Source organism: Saimiri boliviensis, chromosome 1, assembly GCF_048565385.1.
Source record: "Saimiri boliviensis isolate mSaiBol1 chromosome 1, mSaiBol1.pri, whole genome shotgun sequence".
Taxonomy (NCBI): domain Eukaryota; kingdom Metazoa; phylum Chordata; class Mammalia; order Primates; family Cebidae; genus Saimiri; species Saimiri boliviensis.
Window position 1 is genome coordinate 76966377 of NC_133449.1, and position 23079 is coordinate 76989455.

The 23079-nt window shown below is 38.5% G+C and overlaps 1 protein-coding gene across 6 annotated transcripts in view; it reads left to right on the plus strand.

Moving 5' to 3' along the window:
- Window positions 1–23079, plus strand: part of PUS10 (pseudouridine synthase 10) — a 71911-nt gene that overhangs the window by 1176 nt on the left and 47656 nt on the right. For 3 of the 6 annotated variants that reach the window (XM_039478893.2, XM_010333572.3, XM_074399541.1), the window contains exons 2-4: window positions 4863–5003; window positions 7846–8100; window positions 10563–10649. In XM_039478893.2, coding sequence (XP_039334827.1) covers window positions 4878–5003; window positions 7846–8100; window positions 10563–10649 — 468 coding nt within the window. In that variant the 5' untranslated portion in view covers window positions 4863–4877. Of the gene's footprint in view, window positions 1–4862; window positions 5004–5810; window positions 6380–7380; window positions 7572–7845; window positions 8101–10562; window positions 10650–23079 lie in introns of those variants that run through there. The other 3 variants (XM_074399544.1, XM_074399524.1, XM_074399552.1) reach the window with 3 other exon arrangements.

Consider the following 23079-nt stretch of genomic DNA (forward strand, 5'->3'; position numbering starts at 1 on the left):
CCGATTTCTGATATCTTAAGCAATCCTGACATTTCGTTACATCAAGATGAAACAACCAAATTTAAGGCGTAATGTATTTTCTCCTTTTAATGTTAATATTCTTGAGAAGTTGCTAGATTGTTGCTACGGGAAAATAATGTTGAGAGGATTGTAAATTCGTAGCTCGTTTATTAACATACACATTCAAAAAAGGTCTTTTTGTTTGAGGACTATTTTTAGACCTCTTCAGATTACTCAGAACTGGAAGTTTTGTAATTCTCATCAGGTTTGAGAACTTCTCAGAGCCAGAATATTGTAATATGTCATTTATTCACTTTGCATGATACCTTTGTTCTTGTGAACTTATTGGGGAAATAAACATTGTCTTACAGCAACAGAAAATAAAATAAATTTTAATATAGCTATTTAAGTCTCAAGGGAAATCTTCGTTAAGTGTCCTTTTAAGGTGCTTATTGATTTGTTCATTAGAGGGTGTGTTTGTGTCTCTTTTTGAGTTAAATGTTACTTCTGAATTAGGTAAAATTCTTGACCTTGACTAATGGAGAAAAAATAACTTAGAATAACAGGTGAAACAGAAACGGTTTCTCTGTGAGGAGAGTGTATGTAGTCAGGGATGCACTTTAGATGCTTATATTCAGCCCCTCACAGCATCTGATCCCTTCTCTGCATTAAACTAGATTAAATTTGCTGGGAAAAGGGATTCAGATCACTTGTAAATAGTAGGGACTTGACCACACAGATTTTTTTTTTTTTTTTTTTTGAGATGGAGTCTCACTGTGTGGCCCAGGCTGGAGTGCGGTGGTACGATCTCTGCTCACTGCTGCCTCTGCCTCCTGGGTTCAAGCGATTCTCTTGCCTCAGCCTCCTGAGTAGCTAATTTTTGTATTTTAGTAGAGATGGAATTTCACCATGTTGACCAGGCTAGTCTTGAACTCCAGACATCAGGTGATGCACCTGCCTTGGTCTCCCAAAGTGCTGGGATTACAGGTGTGAGCCACTGCGCCTGGCCAGATCTTCATTATTTAGAGGCTGTTTTCCACATATTCTGTCTTCTTTTTTGAAAATATCCTGGGTCCCAAATTTACTTAGGCAACCCTAAATACACGTTTCTCAATTCTGGTGTCTCAAAGTTGTCACCTTGTCAGCTTATATGGTGTGTTTCCATACAAGCCTGATTTTCTTCTCCCTGCTGACTCATCTTTTCACTAGAATTAGAATTCAGCCAGAGGCAGTCTGTTTTTAATAATCCTGGCTGCTGAACTGATTTTTACGGTGAAGAGTTCTGTAGAACTATGTACCTGTCTTCCTCATTATTTTTTGTCAAGGATCTTGGTAAGTGGCCCCAAACATTTAGAAACTTGCAAGCAAGTAGTAAGTTTTAGAGGTTTAGAAAATGCAGACTGGAAGAATCACATCTCCACACTAAGAGATTGGGGAGAGCTTTACCCTTCCACAAATTTTAAGGAAGTTCATTTGAATTATGAAACTGCACAAATTACAAGATGCCACTGTCTTTCATCTGTATGACCACAGTTATAGCATGCCATAAGATTGCCATGCAGTGATTATTTTGGCTGGACCTGGTGTCTCACGCCTGTAATCCCAGCACTTTGGGAGGCTGAGGTGGGCAGATCACGAGGTCAGGAGTTGGAGACCAGCCTGACAACATGGTGAAACCCTGTCTCTATTAAAAAAACAAAAATTAGCTGGACATGGTGGCACGTGTCTGTAATCCCAGCTACTCAGGAGGCTGAGGCATAAGAATCCCTTGAACTTCGGAAGCAGAGGTTGCAATGAGCCAAGATCACACCACTGCACTCCAGCCTAGATGACAAGAGCAAGACTTCATCTCAAAAAAAAAAAGAAAAGGATTGCCATGCATTGATTATTTTCTAAAATATTGCTTTAAATATCATTTTAAGGTAATATGGACTGTTTCACTAATTAGAAGATCTAGTTTTGCTAAACAAATTAGGTTGTTTGAATTTTTAGTATGCCTCCTTCCTGGTAACAGGAGACAGATTTGCCCTTATTCTCTATATAGTTTTTTTTTGTCAGTTTGTTTAAATTGCAAAAATTGGCTACTTAATTAAGCAAACAGTTGCGCTTAAATGTTTTGTATTTGTTTTTGTTGGAGGTTTTTTTTTTTTTTTTTTTTTGAGACCGAGTTTCACTCTTGCTGCCCAGGCTAGAGTGCAGTGGCACAATCTTGGCTCACTACAACCTCCACCTCCTGGTTTCAAGCAATTCTCCTGTCTCAACCTCCTGAGTAGCTGGGATTACAGGTCATACCAACACACCTGGCTAATGTTTTGTATTTTTAGTAGAGATGGGGTTTCACCGTGTTGGCCAGGTTGGTCTCGAACTTCTGACCTCAGGTGATCTGCCTGCCTCAGCTCCCAAAGTGCTGGAATCACAGATGTGAGCCACCGTGCCTGGCCTTTTGTTGGAGATTTTACTCATGAAAGGGACAGATTTTTATTTTGTTAACAGGTGATTGCCATTTAGTCATTATATCATCAAAGTAAAGTTGATGTTTTTGGACTTGCTGATCTGTTGTCGTTGTTGTTTGTTGTTGTTTTGAGACAGAGTCTTGCTCTGTCACCCAGGCTGGAGTGCAGGTACCCTCCACCAAACCCAGCTAATTTTTGTATTTTTAGTAGAGATGGGGTTTCTCCATGTTGGCCAGGCTGGTCTCGAATTCCGGGCCTCAAGTGATCTTCTTCCTTGGCCTTCCAAAGTGCTGGGATTACAGATGAGAGCCACTGTGCCCGGCCTCAATTTGTTTTAAATAGTTGACTGCTAAACTATCATTAAGTGTAGTCAAGTATTATATAATGAAGACTGATCTGATTTTTTTGTCTAGTCTGAATGCCAAGGCCCCTAGCCACCTAGAGGTTCTCCGAAAATCACTGACATCAGGCAAATTGATTAATGGGAGAAAAGGCATACATGTTTATGTAATGTGTATACACAGGAGCCTTCAGAATGAAGACATGATAATAGGAAATTATCCATTTTTATGTTTAGTTTCATCAAAGTATGGGCAGCACATAGAAATATGATTGGTGCCTGGTACGGTGCCTCATGCCTGTAATCCCAGCACTTTGGGAGGCCGAGGTGGGCAGATACATGGTGAAACCCTGTCTCTACTAAAAAAAAAATACAAAAATTAGCTGGGCGTGGTGGCACGCACCTGTAGTCCTAGCTAGTTGGGAGGCTGAAGCAGGAGAATTGCTTAAACCCAGGAGGTGGAGGTTGCAGTGAGCTGAGATCATGCCACTGCACTCCAGCCAGGTGACTCTGTCTCAAAAAAAAAAAAAAAGAAATATGATTGGACAAAAAAGGGTAATTAACTGAATGGGAAAACCCAGCAAGCCCGTCTGTTGAGGTTCTTCTCAGCCTCTCAGAGCATGCATTCCTTCCTTCTAGGTGTAGGGCAGGACCTGTTGCGGAATGGAGGGTCTTTTGACCTACAGTCAAAGAGAGGTCAGATAATTTGTCGTCTTCTTTTTTTTTTCCTTCGCTTTTTAGAGACAGGGTCTTGCACTGTCACCCAGGTTGGAGTACAGTGGCATGATCTTGATTCACTACAACCTCTACCTCTTGGGCTCAAGCAATCCTCCCACCTCAGTCTTCTGAGTAGCTGTGACTACAGGTGTGCACCACCATGCCCAGCTAATTTTTCAGTTTTTTTTGTAGAGACAGGGTCTCATGGTGTTGCCCAGGCTGGTCTCAAACTCCTGGCCTCAAGCGATCCTCCACCTTGGCCCCACAAAGTGGTGAGATTATAGGTGTGAGCCACTGCACCTTGCCTCATTTTTCATGGTCAGTTTTTACTCAGAAAAGTGGAGGGAAAATTTGCGGGGTGTGTGTGTGTGTGTGTGTGTGTGTGTGTGTGTGTGTGTGTGTATATATATATATAATTTTTTTTTTGAGACGAAGGTTTGCTCTTGTTACCCAGGCTGGAGTACAGTGGTGCCATATCTGCTCAGTGCAACCTTCACCTCCCAGGTTCAAGTGATTCTTCTGCCTCAGCCTCTCAAGTAGCTGGGATTATAGGCGCCCAGCATCATGCCCAGCTAATTTTTATTTTTTTGTATTTTTAGTAGAGACAGGATTTCACCATGTTGGCCAGGCTGGTCTCAAACTCCAGACCTCAGGTGATCCACCCACTTTGGCCTCCCAAAGTGCTGGGATTACAGGTGCAAGCCACTGCACTCAGCCAAATTTAAGTAATATTTTGAGATTTTAAGGTGGCTTTAGGGAAAGGGGGTTCTGGTTTCTTTGACTCACCTTGAGGAAGAGGGATCTATGGCTAGTCTGGGGGAGAATGGGACTGAGAGACAAGAGGGCAGAAGGTTAGAGAAAAACATTTGCTTCTGAGGCTGCTGCTGAGGCTTTCATTTTGGGATATGGCTTTCTTAGCCCAAACACCAGCAAACTCATTTTTAATTTCTAATAGGAAAAGTTTAATGAATTAACTTTGTACAATACTGAATAGTACAAAAGAAAAAGCAAAATTTCACTCTGTACTTCTGTTTTCATTATCCTCCTCAGAAGCAACCATTCTTGATTATTTTTATTTCTTTTGACCAACTTAGTTATATTGATGTATTGTATCATAATTCAGAATGCTAAACAAAATTCCTTGACAATTAGAAATGTTTACTGGATCCATCTTATATAATTCCTTCAAGTTTGTATTTTAGAATATGTATATAATGAAAGGGGCTTGGCCAGAGAGTACACAATAGTGTTTTTCAAATAAAAGCTAGTCTTTATCCCTAAACATTATGACTTATTTGTATGTGACAGTAAAATGCAAAAGCTGCTCATTAGTTTTACTTTTGTCTTTCTAGTTATAATTATTCAGTATGTTTCCACTGACCAAGGAAAGCAAGTGTGTGGCCCGGTTGTTGCTCAATACTGGTACTTGTCCAAGATGTATCTTCAGATTCTGTGGTGTGGATTTTCATGCACCTTATAAACTTCCATACAAGGTATTTTCTTTTTTTTTTTTTTCAAGTTAAGGGAAGCTTCTCTATATTTTACAATGAATGCCTGTACTTTTGAGAGCAAGTATCTATCCATAACTCTTTTTTAAATTAAAAAAACTATAATAAAATAAGTGATAATCATAATTTTGGAAGAGTCTCAGAAATGTTAAATTCCTTCTTAAGTGATTCTATCTAGCTGTCTAACATTTAGTGTAGTGGAATCTTTGTGGAGGAACTCCCTGGTGCATTTAACATTTGTATAGATGTTTCTTAAAAGATATCTGAACAGAATATCACAAAATATTGCTTCCTCCTTACATGTCCTACTAAGTGGAAGTATTATGGGTATGGTTGCCTTTTTCTGTTTTTCCTATTTTCTATATTTCCATTTGTATTTATAAATAGGTATTTGGAACCCTCTAAAAATAAATGCTTATTGTCATTATTACTGCTATTAATGACAAAAGTAATATATAGAGATCTTTGACATTTATGGTAATATACAGAGAGCTTTGACATTTAATATAATACTTTTTTGCATAAGATATGTAGCTTAAAATGTTTGATTCTAGAAGTGATATTCTTTTTAGAGGCAGATAGTAATAATACATATGTAAATATATACATTATAAACAGTATGCATACAACACATACACACACACAATTTCTTGTAATTTAAAAAATTGTCCAGGAGTTAGTAGTATGCTATAATATGCTGTATTCAGTTATCATTACTATATGTCAAGCTCTCATATAATTCTCGTAATAACTGATTAGGTAAGTGCATACTATGATTGTCTCTATTTTCAGATGAAGAAACTGAGATACAGAGAGGTTAAGCAACCTGCCCAAAGTTACACAGCTATTAAGTGAGCAAGCTAGGATTTGAACAGTCTGTCTGAATTCAAAACCTAGGATTTGGAGCTACAAGACATGGATTTGAATCCCAGTTCCACCGCTTTCCAGCTTCAGTTTACTCCTGTAAATGGGAAGGATGATAATACCCACCTCACAGGACTTTAAGAGACAGTACCTAATAAAGTATGTGGAAACACTTTGAAAACCAGAAATCAGCCGGGCGCAGTAGCTCATGCCTGTAATCCCAGCACTCTGGGAGGCTGAGGCGGGTGGATCAGAGGTCAGGAGTTCGAGACCAGCTTGGCCAAGATGGTGAAACCCTGTCTCTACTGAAAATACAAAATTAGCCAGGTGCGGTGGCAGGTGCCTGTAATCTCAGCTACTCAGGAGGCTGAGGCAGGAAAATCGCTTGAATCCAGGGGACGGAGGTTGCAGTGAGCCAAGATCATGCCACTCCACTCAAGCTTGGGCAACGGAGTGAGACTCCACCTCAAAAGAAAAAAAAAAGAAAACCAGAAATGGTACTTGTGCTGTGATAATTTAAATATGTGTATATTCATTTATGCATAATATTACTATAAAGTAATAGGACTAGTTTTATGTAACCCTGCTTACACATTTTTTTCAGACACATTATAACCTGTTATTAGATTTTAAATTTATATTAAGAGACTGAGTGTTATCAACTTTTGTTTCATTTTATGTAAATAAATATACAAGAATATTAGGACAGTTTTTTTGAAATGTTTTTAAATTTCGATCTGTTCTATTCATGTAGCTATGTATATACATGCACATCTGTGTATGCACTGTGTTATACTGATATTATAGATCTTAGGTAACAACAAACATATTTGTGTGAGTCAAAATGTACCTGTATATGTATGTGTCTGTATTTCTCTATTAAAGCAGGAGAGCTAATTTCTCAATAAAATAAATTTAAATTTGCTTGAGTGAAAGATTTTTTTCCCTTTAGAGTCAGTAAATTGTCATCTGAATGAATTTTAAAAAGATATTTATTCAACAATGGGATAATAAAACCTGTCTAAACAAAACAGGAAAATCCTCTGAGTATTTAGATGAGAGGAATATCTAAATTAGAGAAATGTGAGAATGGTTTCAAAGAAATGCAAGTTTTTACATTCTAATACAAGAAATGACAGAAATTAGGCAAACTAGAATATAGTAGAGCACATCTTTCAATTAATATATATAAATGGTTTGTAAACATATGCTAACTTTCAGCATTATCAGCAATTGTGTACCTTTCTTAGTAAATTGTCTCCAAATTATTTTTACTTAATAGACTACCCTAATGATCAGATTTTATATTAAATATTATACTTGTGAGCTTTTAGTCATTATGAGGTTATTAAATAACCTAGCAAGGATGGAAATTCAGTTTGTATTTTTATATGTTTATCACTAGAATTGAAGTTTGTTTTTACTGAAATTAGCAAGTGAATGACTCACAACAGAACTGCAAATTAATAAATTTGTTAATGGAGCCTTTCTTCCTCAGATTTATGACTTTTGAGTTGGAAGCTGGAAACAAAAAAAGATGAATTAATTTTGGAAGTTATGAACCTACCTCCCAAGAAAATTCGACTGCAAGAACTAGAAGATAGTATTGATAATCTAAGTCAGAATGGAAAGGGAAGGATTTCTGTTAGTCAAGATGGAAGCATTGCTTCCAAGAACTCAAATTTAAATGTATGTAATATATGCCTAGGAATATATTCACTGATATATGGAACTCTTTTGAAATGTATTCATGTATATATAATAGAGATAGGTAATTCTCTTTTAAATTCCATAAAAGCCAATGCTGTCTAATAAAATAACTGGATTGCTTCAGAGCTGATATGTCAATGTAAAATCTGTGATATGTCCTAATTTTCACTTGTATTTTCTTGTTTCATGTTACCTAGAAAGCCTTAAGGGCATTCTCAGTGGATCATTGCTTTTTCTTTTATTAACTTTTCAGGAGTTGCTCAGTGAACTACAGAAATTTCTGGAAACTGAAAAAGATGAATTAATTTTGGAAGTTATGAACCCACCTCCCAAGAAAATTCGACTGCAAGAACTGGAAGATAGTGTTGATAATCTAAGTCAGAATGGAGCGGGAAGGATTTCTGTTAGTCAAGATGGAAGCATTGCTTCCAAGAACTCAAATTTAAATGTATGTAATATATGCCTAGGAATTCTTCAAGAATTCTGTGAGAAAGATTTCGTTAAAAAGGTAAATAACCTGTTTTTCATTATAGGTGCAATTACATGGAAATTTTCAGTCCTAAGACCAAGAATTCTTTCTTTTCTTTTTTGGAGACAAGACAATTCTTTTTTTTAGGGGAAGAGGGGGTCTCATTCGATTGCCCAGGTTGGAGTGCTGTGCTTCAATCACAGCTCACTGCAGCCTCCAGCTCTTGGGCTCAAGCAATCCTCCTACATCAGCCTTCTGAGTAGCTAAGGCTACAGGAATATACCACCATGCACACACAATTTTTCAATCTCTTTGTAGAGGCAGAGTCTCCTTATGTTACTGTGCTAGTCTTGAACTCCTGGCCTCAAGTGATCCTCCTGCCTTGGCCTCCCAAAGTGCTGGGATTACAGGTGTGTGCCACTGCATCTGGCTAAGGCCAAGAATTTTTTTTCTCTTTTTGTTTTTTTGAGACAGAGTTTTGCTCTCGTCACCCAGGCTGGAGTGCAATGATGCAATCTCAGCTCATTGCAACCTCCGCCTCCCAGATTCAAGTGATTCACCTGCCTCACCCTGCTAAGTAGCTGGAATTATAGGAACGTGCCACCACACCCAGCTAATTTTTGTATTTTTAGTAGAGACGGGAGTTTCGCCATGTTGGCCAGGCTAGTCTTGAAATCTTGACTTTAGGTAATCTGCCCAACTTGGCCTCCCAAAGTGCTGGGATTACAGGTGTGAGCCACTGCGCCCAGCCTTCTGTTTTTTGTTTTTTTTGTTTTTGTTTTTGAGACAGGGACTCACTCTGTCACCCAGGCTGGAGTGCATTGGTACAGTATCAGCTTATTGCAACCTCCACCTCCAGGCTCAAGTGATCCTCACGCCTTAGCCTCCCAAGTAGCTGGGACTACAGGCACAGGCCACCATGCCTAGCTTCAAGAATTCTTTTTTTTTTTTTTTGAGACGGAGTTTCGCTCTTGTTACCCAGGCTGGAGTGCAAAGGCGCGATCTCAGCTCACCGCAACCTCCGCCTCCTGGGTTCAGGCAATTCTCCTGCCTCAGCCTCCTGAGTAGCTGGGATTACAGGCACGCGCCACCGTGCCCAGCTAATTTTTTGTATTTTTAGTAGAGACGGGGTTTCACCATGTTGACCAGGTTGGTCTCGATCTATCGACCTTGTGATCCACCCGCCTCGGCCTCCCAAAGTGCTGGGATTACAGGCTTGAGCCACCGCGCCCGGCCCAAGAATTCTTTTTTTTTTTTTTTTTTTAAATAGAGTTTCGCTCTTGTTACCCAGGCTGGAGTGCAATGGCGCGATCTTGGCTCACCGCAGCCTCCGCCTCCTGGGTTCAAGCAATTCTCCTGCCTCAGCCTCCTGAGTAGCTGGGATTACAGGCATGTGCCACCATGCCCAGCTAATTTTTTGTATTTTTAGTAGAAACGGGGTTTCACCATGTTGACGAGGATGGTCTCGATCTCTCGACCTCGTGATCCACCCGCCTCGGCCTCCCAAAGTGCTGGGATTACAGGCTTGAGCCACCGCACCCGGCCCCAAGAATTCTTATATTGAAAGGAACACTGCCATTCATACTCAACTTGTTTCACACAATTGAATCATTAAAATATTTTCTTAATTTTTTTAAACAAAAGCCTACTATCTGAAATTACTTTTTAATTGACATATCTGAAAATTAATAAAATGTATATTTATGTATTTCAGTCATAAGTGCTATTTAATTGAAGAAAAATATAGCAGTTTGTTTTCATTTTGCTGTTTAACATAGCTAAGTGACAGAAAAGTTCATTTCTAATCATACTTATTATTGTCCAGGAGAGTACAGCCTTGTAGAAGGTAAATGATTTCACTGGGCACAGTGGCTCATGCTTGTAATCCCAGCACTTTGGGAGGCCAAGGCAGGTGGATCATGATGTCAGGAGTTCGAGACCAGCCTGGCCAACACAGTGAAACCCTGTCTCTACTAAAAATACAAAAATTAGCTGGGTGTGGTGGCAGGCACCTGTAATACAGCTACTCAGGAGGCTGAGACAGGAGAATTGCTTGAATCCGGGAGGTAGAGTTTGCAGTGAGCCAACATCGCACCACTGCACTCCAGTCTGGGTGACAGAGCTAGACTCCATCTCAAAAAAAATAAAAAAGGTAAGTGATTGAATGTGGGATTGTCTTTTGTTTTCTTCTGTCAAGAGTGCTATGTTTGGGTTTATTTTGTTTGAAAATTAGAAGGTGACCTAATAGAAAGCTATTTTGACAATAGTTTATTCTGCAGATGTCACTTCTGGCTGCTTCGTTTCCTTGTGGTATTAGTCTTCAGGGTCATAGTTAGGCAATATTTAATCTCAAGATGTTTGTGGGTGTTCCACTGTCAAATGCGAAAGTTTGGAATTTTTGCTGTGTCATCTCCTGGACCAGAAATTCATGTTATGAAGATTAGAGTAAGTGATATTTTCGGCAATTCCTGGGAATTTACACAATTGTAATACTTTTTTAGGTGTGCCAAAAGGTTGAGGCCTCTGGGTTTGAATTCACCAGCTTGGTATTTTCAGTCTCCTTCCCAGCACAACTATCTGTAAGAGAGGTAAGGTCATTTGTATGCATAAAACTATATGTGAAGTGCATGCTAGGAATTTTTCTTTTTTCTTTTTTTTTTTTTTTTTGAGACAGAGTTTCGCTCTTGTTACCCAGGCTGGAGTGCAATGGCGCGATCTCGGCTCACCGCAACCTCCGCCTCCTGGGTTCAGGCAATTCTCCTGCCTCAGCCTCCTGAGTAGCTGGGATTACGGGCACGCGCCACCATGCTCAGCTAATTTTTTGCACCATTAGTAGAGACGGGGTTTCACCATGTTGACCAGGATGGTCTCGATCTCTCGACCTCGTGATCCACCCGCCTCGGCCTCCCAAAGTGCTGGGATTACAGGCTTGAGCCACCGCGCCCGGCAGGAATTTTTCAAAAAATTGGAATGTAGAAATATTTCTTTATTATATTTTTTACATTTTGTGTACATATTGAATGATTGAAGCAATTTATAGCTGCTTAATAAATATTTGTTGAATGAGTAAATGACAAAAGGAATTAGTTTTGTCCTAACAAAGCAAGTTAGTTTGTCCTAAGACTGTCATCTTTTTTAAAGTCCCTCAATCAGTTGCAGGCATTCATTATTAGCTCCATGTAAGGCATGATGGTCAGAGAAAGAGATTTGATTAGGTTTCTGGAGATCTTTTGAGGTGGATATGTGCATTTTAGAATGGTCCTAGAATAGGGTCATTTCAATTATGATAAAGCTTCTTCTTTCTGGAGTAAAATAAAAAAGATAGCATATCTTCTGGTCAATGACAAAAGGGAGAGAAATTGCCTCATTTTTAGAAACTGTTTTCTTTGTTGAGTGAAAAAAAAATCATTACTGTAATATTTTTATGTGTCAAAACTGACATGAAAACAAAGCTTTGTTAATACTGTTAAATGAAGTATAATAAGAAACTTCTGTAATCTCAAACTACAACCATGGTTTTTTTTTGTTTTTTGGGTTTTTTTAAGATGGAGTCTCGCTCTGTAGCCCAGGTTAGAGTGCAATGGTACAATCTCGGCTCACTGCAGCCTCGGCCTTCTGGGTCCCGGTTCAAGCAATTCTCCTACCTCAGCCTCCCAAACAATCATGGGTTCTATGCATAACTGTTTATATTTATGAGATGTCTCTCCCCTAAGAAGCCTACAGCATCACCAGAACATTACATTGTAAACCCTCACTTTCTTTGGGTGAGCATGTTTATTAGCCCCAAATAAGCTAAAGATTGTTGAAGCTGGATGGAATGATAAAAGAGCCAGGAAGTGAAAAAGAGTAGGATGATTTTATATAGTATCTGTGTTGCTAACAAGACAACTAACTGAGCAAATGGAAGTATAAATGGGATGATGATGATGATGATGATGATGATATACTGGGTTTATAAACACTTAAGAGTCATTTTCTAGTCATCAAAGCATTTCTCACTGATGTGTAATCTTCTGGTCCAATTTTGGTACAGAGAAACAGACTTCCAAAAGCTGAGTGACTCTCACTTTAGTGAGAGTTTTGAGTAACAGAAATAGGAATAAGAAGTATATTTTCTGAATGTGGTTATATATCTTACCACCAAATCCTTCCTCTCAAAGCTTATGTTTATGTATTTCCCTAACCCTCAGAACCTGTGAATCAAAGTTTGTATTTATACATTAAGATTTGTGTTGTCCATTTTTATCACTTATTTGATAATTTTAACAATATTAATGTTATTTATGAGGTATTTATATTCCATATTAGAAACAGAATATACTGTTTTTGAAAGCAGAATTATTCTGCTCAAACTCTACTTTTTATAACTAATTTTAGCGAGAAAACTATTTAGCAGAAATACATCACTGTTCCGATTATTGAAGAATTAATATATTTCCACAGTTTAGTGTGTTGTGTTTTATTGCTTTATTTGTAGTAATGAGTAACATATTTTACCTATTCATTTTCTAAGAATAATTAAAGAAATCATAGTTTTATATGCAGTATACTCTTTTCACATCCCAGATGTCTTCAGAAAATTATGTTTACGGTTCACTTCATGATTTTCTTTTATTATTATGTTATTTTCTCTTATTGGCATCTTTTAGTACTTCTTTGGAATTGAGATATGCTGTGCAAGCCAGGCTGGATAGAAATTGCTTTTTAAACTATTTGTTACACATCTCAATTAAAAGTAGTTACACATATCTTCAGAGTATTCTTTTTTTATTTTTTAAATTATTTTTATTTTAAATATGGGGTTTCACAATATCGGTCAGGCTAGTCTCGAACTCCTGACCTCAAGTGATCCACCCACCTCAGCCTCCCAAAGTGCTGGGATTACAGGTGTGAGCCACCGCGCCCGTCTTATCTTCAGAATATTCTGCATTTTGAATATAAATTCTGTGATTTCTCTAGTGCCATGTTCTACATATGGCTTTTAACTTAGACCTTGTAAATATCTCTACCTTAGAACTTCTGTGGAACAAACATCAATATACTGCCCATAAAATTGATTGATGTCAATCATCTCATAATTCACACTAGAATATACAATTGAGTCCATTTGAATGATTTTATTTTTTCCACTTCTAAGAAGTAGATTATCACAGATATATTTAAAGCAAATATTTTATCAATATGGTGGTATTTATTATATTCCTGCTTACAAAAGAAACATGGGGTGGCCTCCAGTAACGTTTTTTAAAAATTTAAATGGCTAGTTGCAGTAGCTCATGCCTGTAATCCCAGCACTTTGGGAGACTGAGGTGGGAGGATCGCTTGAGCGATCCTTGAGCCAAGAATTTGCATTTCTTGGCTGAGCATGGTGGCTCATGCCTGTAGTCCCAGCACTTTGGGAGGCTGAGGTGGGTGGATCATGAGGTCAGGAAATCGAGACCAGCCTGGCCAGCATGGTGAAACCCCGTCTCTAGTAAAAATACAAAATTAGCTGGGTGTGGTGGCAGGTACCTGTAGTCCTAGCTACTTGGGAGACTGAGGCAGGAGAATCACTTGAACCTGGGAGGCAGAGGCTGCAGTGAGCCAAGACTGTGCCACTGCACTCCAGCCTGGGTGACAGAGTGAGACTCCATCTCAAATAAAAAAAAAAAAAAAAAAAAGAAAGAGGATGGCTTATGTTTATAAGCCAGAAACAGCAACCAGAAAACTAAAGCCACTAATCAATAGAAGCTTGTAAGAATTGCTAAGGAAGATTTATGTACTTAAAGTTATGTTTAGAGCAAGAAAAAGATGAAAAGGTTGGATAGATCTGCTGTTTGTAACTGATAATGTACTATTGATGCATGATATAGAGAAAGTAGGACTCTGAAAAATCTGTTTTGCTTCTGTCCTTTATGTCGAGGAAAACGATCTTCCTACTGAAAAGGAGTAGAGTGATCATTGGTAAGGGAGAATGAATGCTCCACATGGTAAAGATTTTCAAAATGGGTTCAGATGTTCAGGCCTGGGTGCATTACATTCCAGTATAGCTTCAGAAAGAACTTGCGGCTGTCCCTGATTTTTTAGGGCTTTTAACCCATTTATGCTGGAGGTTGCAAATTTTTTTGGTGAAAAATCAGACCTTAGTGATGACCTTGAGCAGTAGCATATAAATAATTCCCGAAAGCTTAGCGTTCTAATAATGGAACAGTAGAAATAAATGGGTTAAGAATAGTAGCTTTTACAAATGACTGGAGACAGATAAAGGCAGTTGCAATTTTCCAAAGGTGAAGAAAGTTGGTTCTGTTAACTACCAGCTGGTGAGCTTGACCCTGAAACACTGGTAGGATTCTAGATCAGGAACTAAAAGAGCAAATTGTGGGCACTGAACGTAAGGAAGAATTGGTTGTGAGTACACTGAACAGATTCACTAAGAACAAGTCATGTCTGCATTATTTCTTCCTTTATAGGCTAGCAGCGCTGGTAAAGCAGGGAAATACAATAACACCAGCACAACTGGATTTTGGCAAGTCATCTGAATAGGTTACTTTCTTATGATAACTTCCTAAAAGTGGCAGGGAGCATGAGGAGGATGTGAAGATAATTGGTTGGATTATGCCAGAGTGGCCATACCCAAAAGGATTTGACTTACGATGAGTATCACACTGGGCGGTGTTTCTCCAAATGTCTACAGATCGACCACCTGAAATTGACTTGGGGAAAGACATTGAAAACAGATGGCTGGGCCTTGTCTCAGACCTCCTAAATCATAATCTCTAGGGGTAGGGCACAGAAGCTCCTTGAATTTCTGTGCACATTGAAATTCAAGGATCACTTGGGTACACATTAAAATTCAAGGATCACTGAACTTCAGGGAGATTTCTGACGTGCTGTAGGATTCTTTTTATACTCTTTCCTCTTCATAATTTCTATCAATGATGATATAATGGGAACACAAATAGGTGTGCATGACACAGAGTTGAGAGTATAGCAGATAGATTGTTAGAATTAAGATCCAAAAAGATCTAGTTAGGGAAAATCTAACAAGATCAAATTTGTTTATGTATTTATTTATTTTGAGATGGAGTCTTGTTCTGTTGCCCAGGCTGGAGTACAGTGGTACAACCTTAGCTCACTGCAACCTCTGCCTCTTGGGTTCAAGTGTTTCTCCTGCCTCAGCCTTCTGAGTAGCTGGGACTACAGGTGCCTGCCACCACACCCAGCTAATTTTATATTTTTAGTAGAGATGAGGTTTTACTATGTTGGACACGCTGGTCTCGAACTCCTGACCTCAGGCCTTGGCCTCCCAAAGTGCTGGGATTACAAGTGTGAGCCACCACACCCAGCTGACAAGATCACATTTAACAGGGATGAACATAAGTTCTTATATTAGGGTTTTAAAAAACTACCAAGTAAAGGATGAGTCAAGAGAATCTTAAAATCTGTGTTTACAGAGAAAGTGTAGGTGTTTTAGTAAAGAATTAGATAATGAGACAGTAAGAATTAGGAATATGATTAGATAAAAAATTTGGATCTTAGTCCAGATGGAAGTATAATATCTGGAATGAGGAGAGTGACAATTGTCTTTTACTTAATGCTGGCCATTCTTGGAATGCCATGTTTGTTGGAGCATTCTACTTTAAAGCAACAAGGAAAAATGGGAAGACATTTTGTGTAGTCATGCCCTAATCTCCAGAATTTATCAATGTGCTACCTTACATTTAAAAAAGGGATTTGGACCAGGCACAGTGTCTCATGCCTATAATTCCAGAACTTTGAGAGGCTGAGGCAGGCGGATCATGAGGTCAGGAGTTTGAGAGACCAGCCTGGCCAAATCAGCCGGGTTTTAGTGAAACCTCGTCTCTACTAAAAATAGAAAAATAGCTGGGCATGGTGCCACAGACCTGTAGTCACAGCTACTTGGGGAGGCTGAGGCAGGAGAATCGCTTCAACCTGGGAGGTGGAGGTTGCAGTGAGCTCAGATTGTGCCACTGCACTCCAGTCTGGGCTACAGAGAGAGACTCTGTCTTAAAAATAAAATAAAAATAAAAAAGGGATTTTGCAGATGTGATTAAGGTTAAGAATGGGGAGATTAGCCTGGATTACCCAGGTGGACATAATCACTAGTCTGCAAAAGTACTTTTCCTGGCAGAGGTGAGGGTAAGAAGGAGATGTGATTATAAAATAATAGTAAGAGAGATGTAATGTTGTTTATTCTGAAGATGGAGGAAGGAAGCCATGAGCCAAGGAATTCAGATGTTCTTTTGAAGCTAGAAAAGGCAGAAAACGAATTTACTACTTACAGCCTCTAGAAGGGAACACAGCCCTGCTGACACCTTGATTTTAACCCAGTGAGACCTGTATCAGACCTGCGACCTAAAGATAATAAATTGGTGTTGTTTTAAACCACTGAATTTGTGATAATTTGTTAAAGAAGCAATAGAAAATCAATATACATCTGAGGATTTAGTGCATTCAGACTGGTGGAGCCATCTGAAACCTGGTCACACAGGAGCCACTGCTGAAGGAACTTGGGTTATTTAATTTGGAGAATAGATGATTCAGTGGGATGAGTTTGCTTTCCTTAAATATTTGAGGGGCTTCCTTATAAAAGGGGAATCAGATTGCTGCAAGCATAGAATCAAGAGCTGTTAAGAATTGAAAATTATCCAGAACAGGATAACAGGTTTCCAGATTTTCCATTCCTAGGGTGTTTAAGCCAACGCTGGAAAACTACACTTGTCCCTTGATATCTGCGGAGGATTGGTTGCAGAAGCCCTGAACCCCTCACAGATATCAAAATCCACAGATGCTTAAGTTTCTCATATAAAATGGTATACTATTTGCATGTAACTTACATCCTTTTATATACATTAATCATCTCAAGATTACTTATATAATACAATGTGGGTGCTATGTAAATAGTCGTTATGCTACATTATTTAGGAAATAATAACCAGAAAAAGTCTGTATCTGTTTAGTACAGATCCTTACGCTGCCAAATGTTCTCTGTCCAGGGTTGACTGAATCTACTGATGCAGGATGCACAGATACAGAGTGCCAGCTGTACTTGGCCAAGATATATAGAAGCAAAGTGTGCACTATATAGTTCGTTAGACTAGAGTTCTTAAGCCTTTTCAACTCTAAGATTCTATATAGTTTTAAGAAAAATACGTAATACAGTGTTTATTTATTTGAGATGGGGTCTCTCCGTGTCACCCATGCTGGAGAGCCTTCTAGGCTCAAGTGATTCTCCCGCCTCAGCTTCCTGAGTTACTGGGTCCACAGGTGCATGCCACTATGCCCAGCTAACTTATTTTTTATTTATTTATTTATTTTTTATTTATTTTTGTAGAGACGAAGTCTCTCTAAAGTGTCCAGGCTGGTCATGAATTCCTGGGCTCAAGTGATCCTCCTGGTTTGGCCTCCCAAAGTGCTAGTATTAAATACCACTGCATCTGGCCCTTTAGTGGTTATTTTTTATGTTATTTTATATTCATGATTGATTCATCTAAACTTCTATACCATAATGCCACACAAAAACTATAGAATGAATGTGCCAGACATATGCTAATATTAGGCTAAATTTGTATTTATGGGAAAGAGTATTCCATTAAGTCCTTTTAAAAGCTAAATGCTTTTCAGTTTTAGTTCTTTTAGGTTCATCTTTACTAGTTTAGTCCAGTAGAGGGCAATATTGTACTATCAGTTTGGTTTATTGATCCCTTCGCATGGGTAGTGTATAGGAAACAGTTTGTTTAGTCCATTGATGATAAATTTATAGATTATCTTTTAAGTGTTACTTTGGATGAAACACCTACTTCTCAATATGCAACTTGATATGGTTAGAGTTTTATCAAATAAAAACTTTTTTCTATCATTTACTATACTTTATATCTTCATACTTTGCAGTAAGTACTACAAATTATATACAACCCTAGAATATTAGCTAAGAATAAAGGAGTACCATTTCTGCTCATCAAGTGCTAACCAGGCCTGACCCTGCTTAGCTTCTGAGATCAGGTGAGATCAGGCACATTCAGGGTGGTATGGCCACAGACAGCAGTACAATTTCTGTAGTAGCATTTTTTTATTTAAGAAATTATCTTCTTTCTTTTTTTCTTTTTTTTTTCTCCATCACCAGGTGCCAGGCTGGAGTGCAGTGGCGCGACCTCGGCTCACTGCAACCTCCGCCTCCCAGGTTCAAGTGATTCTCCTGCCTCAGCCTCCCGAGTAGCTGGGACTACAGGCGTGCACCACCACGCCCGGCTAAGTTTTTTGTATTTTTAGTAGAGACGGGGTTTCACCATGTTGGCCAGGATGGTCTTGATCTCTTGACCTTGTGATCCGCCCGCCTCGGCCTCCCAAAGTGCTGGGATTACAGGCGTGAGCCACTGTGCCCAGCCCAAGAAATCGTCTTCTTTCTTTTTTTTTTTTTTTTTTTGAGACAGGGTTTTGCTCTGCCACCCAGGCTGGCATGCTGTGGTGCAATCTCAGCTCACTACAACCTCTGCCTCCTGGGTTCGAGCGATTCTTCTGCCTCAGCCTCCCTGAGTATCTGGGACTACCATGCCCAGCTAATTTTTGTATTTTTAGTAGAGACGGGGTTTTGCCATGTTGGGCAGGCTGGTCTTGAACTCCTGACCTCAGGTGATGCACCTGCCTCAGCCTCCCAAAGTGCTGGGATTACAGGCGTGAGCCACTGTACCTGGCCTGAAATTGTCTTCTCAAATTCTGAAGAATGGATATTCAAATGGCTTTGGATTTTTACTTAAATCTGTAGATTCTTAACTAATTTAGGATTATTGATCTCATTCAGAATCTGAAGAAAACAGTGAATTCCTTTGTCCTAAAAATGCACATACTAAAAATTTTGTATTTACAGAGGCCTCTTAAATTCTTAAGCCATTAGTCCTAGAATCTTTCTTAATTGGTAATTTCCCTTCTGTTATTGATTGTTGTTCTTACTTTTTCTAAAGGACAATATTTTTTCTAATTATATTTAGTTCATAAATAGAATGTAACAAAACTCCCTTAACTTCAAGTATAGAGAGCTATATATATATTGTGTGTGCAGGCCTGAGCTGGCTATCTTTGTTCATTAACTCAGCTTTCTGATTTAGCATGTGTATTTTCTGCTTTTTGTCCATTTTTGCATGGCTTCTCAATTTTTGTTTTGTATCACAGGCACTCTTCCTAAATCTGTGTGTGTTCTGTCTCATTTAGGACCAACCCAAGATCCATTTCATTCAACAAGCCTTTTCTGAGCTTACTAAAGAGTTTTCAGAATTTGTACCCCTGATTTTTGGTTAGATTATTTTAGAACTCCCTTCAGTTCCTATATGGTCCACTTATCCATGCAAAACAAGTTTGATTTCTCTAAACTTCTACACCATAATACCACACAAAACTACTATAGAATGAATGTCCCAGACATAAGCTAATGTTAGGCTAAACTTGCATTTATGGGAGAAGAACATTCCACTAAGTCCTTGTAAAAGTTAAATGCTTTTGAGTCGTAGTTCTTTTAAGAACTGCCCCTTAAGAATCTTTAAGTAGGCTTTTCATGAGTGGGTTGGGGAGTATATAGTAACCTTTCTAGTTTTAGGTACACAGGCTGCCACTTTTAAAACCATCCACAAGAAATGAGTGTGTTCATGCAGCAATCCACCCTATCTTATAAAAGATATCTCCAAGAACTTGTCTCTGTGAATGTAACACTGTTGTATGAAAGTCTGTGTTTAGAATCATGGAATCATAGATCTATATGAGATCTTGGTGATCAGCTAGAACTGGACTCCCCAGCTTTTTATGGCACTTACTGAAAAACATCAATGTATATATGGTTGTGATTTGTCAGAGTCTTAGTCAGGCCACCACCCAAGTGTAAACTCATTTACACCCATTGGGAATGTCTGATTGAGAGTCAGGAGTTTCCAGCCTTTGTGTATAAGAGATCCCGTTTCAATCTCTGACAGTTAATGGGTAGTATCTGTAGATTGGAAAGAAGATATGCTATGCGTGGGTATCCGTAGACTGGAAAGAAGATAAGCTTCACAGATTGAGACCACTTCAGTAGTCATCACACTCATCCTCATTTAAAGAGGAGAAAATCAAGGCCCATAGAGGTTTTGTGATTTGCCCAGTGTGTCCTATTTATTGGAATCTGGATATGCCTCCCTACTTCATGCTGCTGTTGCTTTTTAAGTTTTTTTTTTAAACCACACCATCTCTATATCTTATATATTTACATATATTTTATTTACCTGGCTACCTTGGCTCCATGGGTATTACCTTTTCTTAATTACTCCCCTTATTAAGCCATACACACTCATGAACATCACTAAAGGTCAGAGGATCACCAGAGTGATGAATCCAGGCAGAGCTGCTGTGTTAAGGAGAATATGACACTAGACACAGGTGCAGGTACAGGTTTAGGACTCTGTTACTTGATGCACCACTGAGATGTGTTCCAAGGGAGAAAGAATGAGTGACATGTGATTACTCAAAATCTATATAGAACCCAAGCCCTGGTTGATATGTACAATCTGAAGTCCAACTATCAAAGAGTCAGAGTAGATATTGAAGAGATCTAATAACTCATTATTGGGGTGCTGGCACAAGAAGCCCAACAAATAAGGCACCTAGTCCCCAAGTCACTGCGGCATGCAGCAAGGAGGAACAAGTCACATTCCTGCAAGTAGGAAGCCATAGTCAAGCAGGATTAGAAGCAAGCCTAATTCTAAAGACCACAACAATAATATAATGTATATTGGATTCAGGATTGCAGTTGACAGGTTATCCAGACATTTATTTAAATGCTTAAAGATGCATCTCTTTATGGCATTGCTTTTTCTTTGGACTGAACCCACCTAAGTATAATGGAGGAGGAAGCAAGAAAGAAAAGAAGTTGCTGTGGCTCATCCAGCAGTGCAGGTGATGGAGAGCAGGTGCATTAAGAACATGAGATAGCCTCAAAGATTTGAAGTTTCTTTTAAAAATGTGTATGGTCTTATTCTTATGAATTGTCATATTTGACATCTTTAAAATTTACAATAAGAAATGATAATACAGCAGAATGAAAAAGAATACAAGATGAAACACATCCTTTTTCCTTAAAACGATTTCCCTGTGAAATGCAACATATTAGCACATTGCTACCTTCTAACTGTACAGATCCTTATTAAACTATTTCTCTCCATTAATATTTAGGACCATGTGGCTTAGTAGATTAAGTTGCCAGAAAAGAGAACTTCTAATTTAGACTCTTGCCTATTTCAGGTCGGTTTTTTTGTTGTTGCACAGAACTGTCCTTTTTTTCTGATATCACCACTGTGTTTTAGACCTAGTAATTCTAGCTTAATAAGATATGATTGTTTTTGAAAAATTATTCATAACAGTGATAAGAAACATGTATGTATGTATGCATATGTATATAAAGCAATTGTTTATATGTAAAACAGCCACACCACCATAATGTGTAGCTATATTTTAGAAGCAGCAAGATAAAACACCTTTGTGAGGAAAATAAGTCACCAACAGTTATTGAATATTTTTGTGACAGAGTGTGCTGCATGTGCTCTTTCATTTAATAATCACAACCCCTTAAAGTAGGTAGTGTTATCATCTCCATTTTACAGATGATGAAATTGAAGCTGAAGGTCACATTGCTGATAAATAGCAGAGCAAGGATTTGAGCTCTGATCTGTTAAACTCCAAAGTTTATGCTTTTTTTTTTTTTTTAGACAGAGTTTCACTCTGTTGTCCAGGCTGGAATGCAGTGGCACAATCTTGGCTCATTGCAATCTCCACCTTCAGGATTCAAGTGATTCTTCTACCTCAGCCTCCCAAGTAGCTGGGACTACAGGTACTTGCCACCTTGCCCGGCTGATTTTTTGTATTTTTAGTGGAGAGAGGGTTTTGCCTTGTTGGCCAGACTGGCCTCAAACTCCTGACCTCAGGTGATCTGCCCACCTCGGCCTCCCAAAGTGCTGAGATTACAGATGTGAGCCACCGCATCCAGCGTTTGTCAGATTTCAAAAGGGTTATTGTCTTTCTGTGTTGTAAGAGGGACTTAGCTTAAGTTTTGATCTTAGTATTATCTTTCTCCAAATGATGCAGTATCTTCAAGGTTAGGGAAAGGATTCTTGGTAAAAATATGAAACTAGAACTCTCGTAATTATTTAACAAGTGTAATAATTTAATAAGAGTAAAGGTAAACCACCAGTTTATTCTGTGGTTCTCTGAAATGTTAACTTCAGAAATAAAAGTTAAATTACAATTTTAGCACTTTCTCATCACATTTGTGTTCAGGTTTTGTAATCACATGACTGGAATAGGTGCAAAAGATGTTTTGAGTGAAATATTTTAATACAGCACCTATTACTAAAGGAATTTCAAGTCATTTTTGTGAGGAGCTACTTTTAACTTTTTTTTTTCTCTTAGGAAGATTGATGCTTGTGTGTATGATGATGAATTATGATGGTGAAATTCCTTAATTGGAGGTGGAAGTTCCAATAAAGTTTTTAGCCATATCCTTTATCATGGATATGTCCAAATGTCCAAGAAGAGGGAGCTAGATGCCAGGTGCTACCTTCAAGTCAGACATATCCAACCTCATTGTCAGAAACCTCTTTCTTAAGAAATAGTACTACTACTTTCTTCCCTCCAAGCAAAAGGAAGGACCAGCAAAATAGTCTTTGGTCAGGTTTGTCAGTTAAGAAGTGTAGATTAATCACAGTGCTTCAGCTTCTTCTCCTTTTAAAATTAGGTTTTACTGCTCCAAATATTGAAAGTTATTTTTACAAATCTCCCCTTTTAAATAAAACTGAACTTATTTTCCTCACTGATATTAATATAGGATCAATACTAAGTGGACATATTTTCTAGACTAGATATTATTCAAGGCACCAGGTGGAAATGTTTAGCTGGGAATCTTGTTTTAAAAAAACTGAGTATCTTTCTCCATGCCTTTATGTTTATTATGCAAAGTTATCCAGTTTATCTTAATGTAATATGTACTTTCCAGTCAATTTGGAC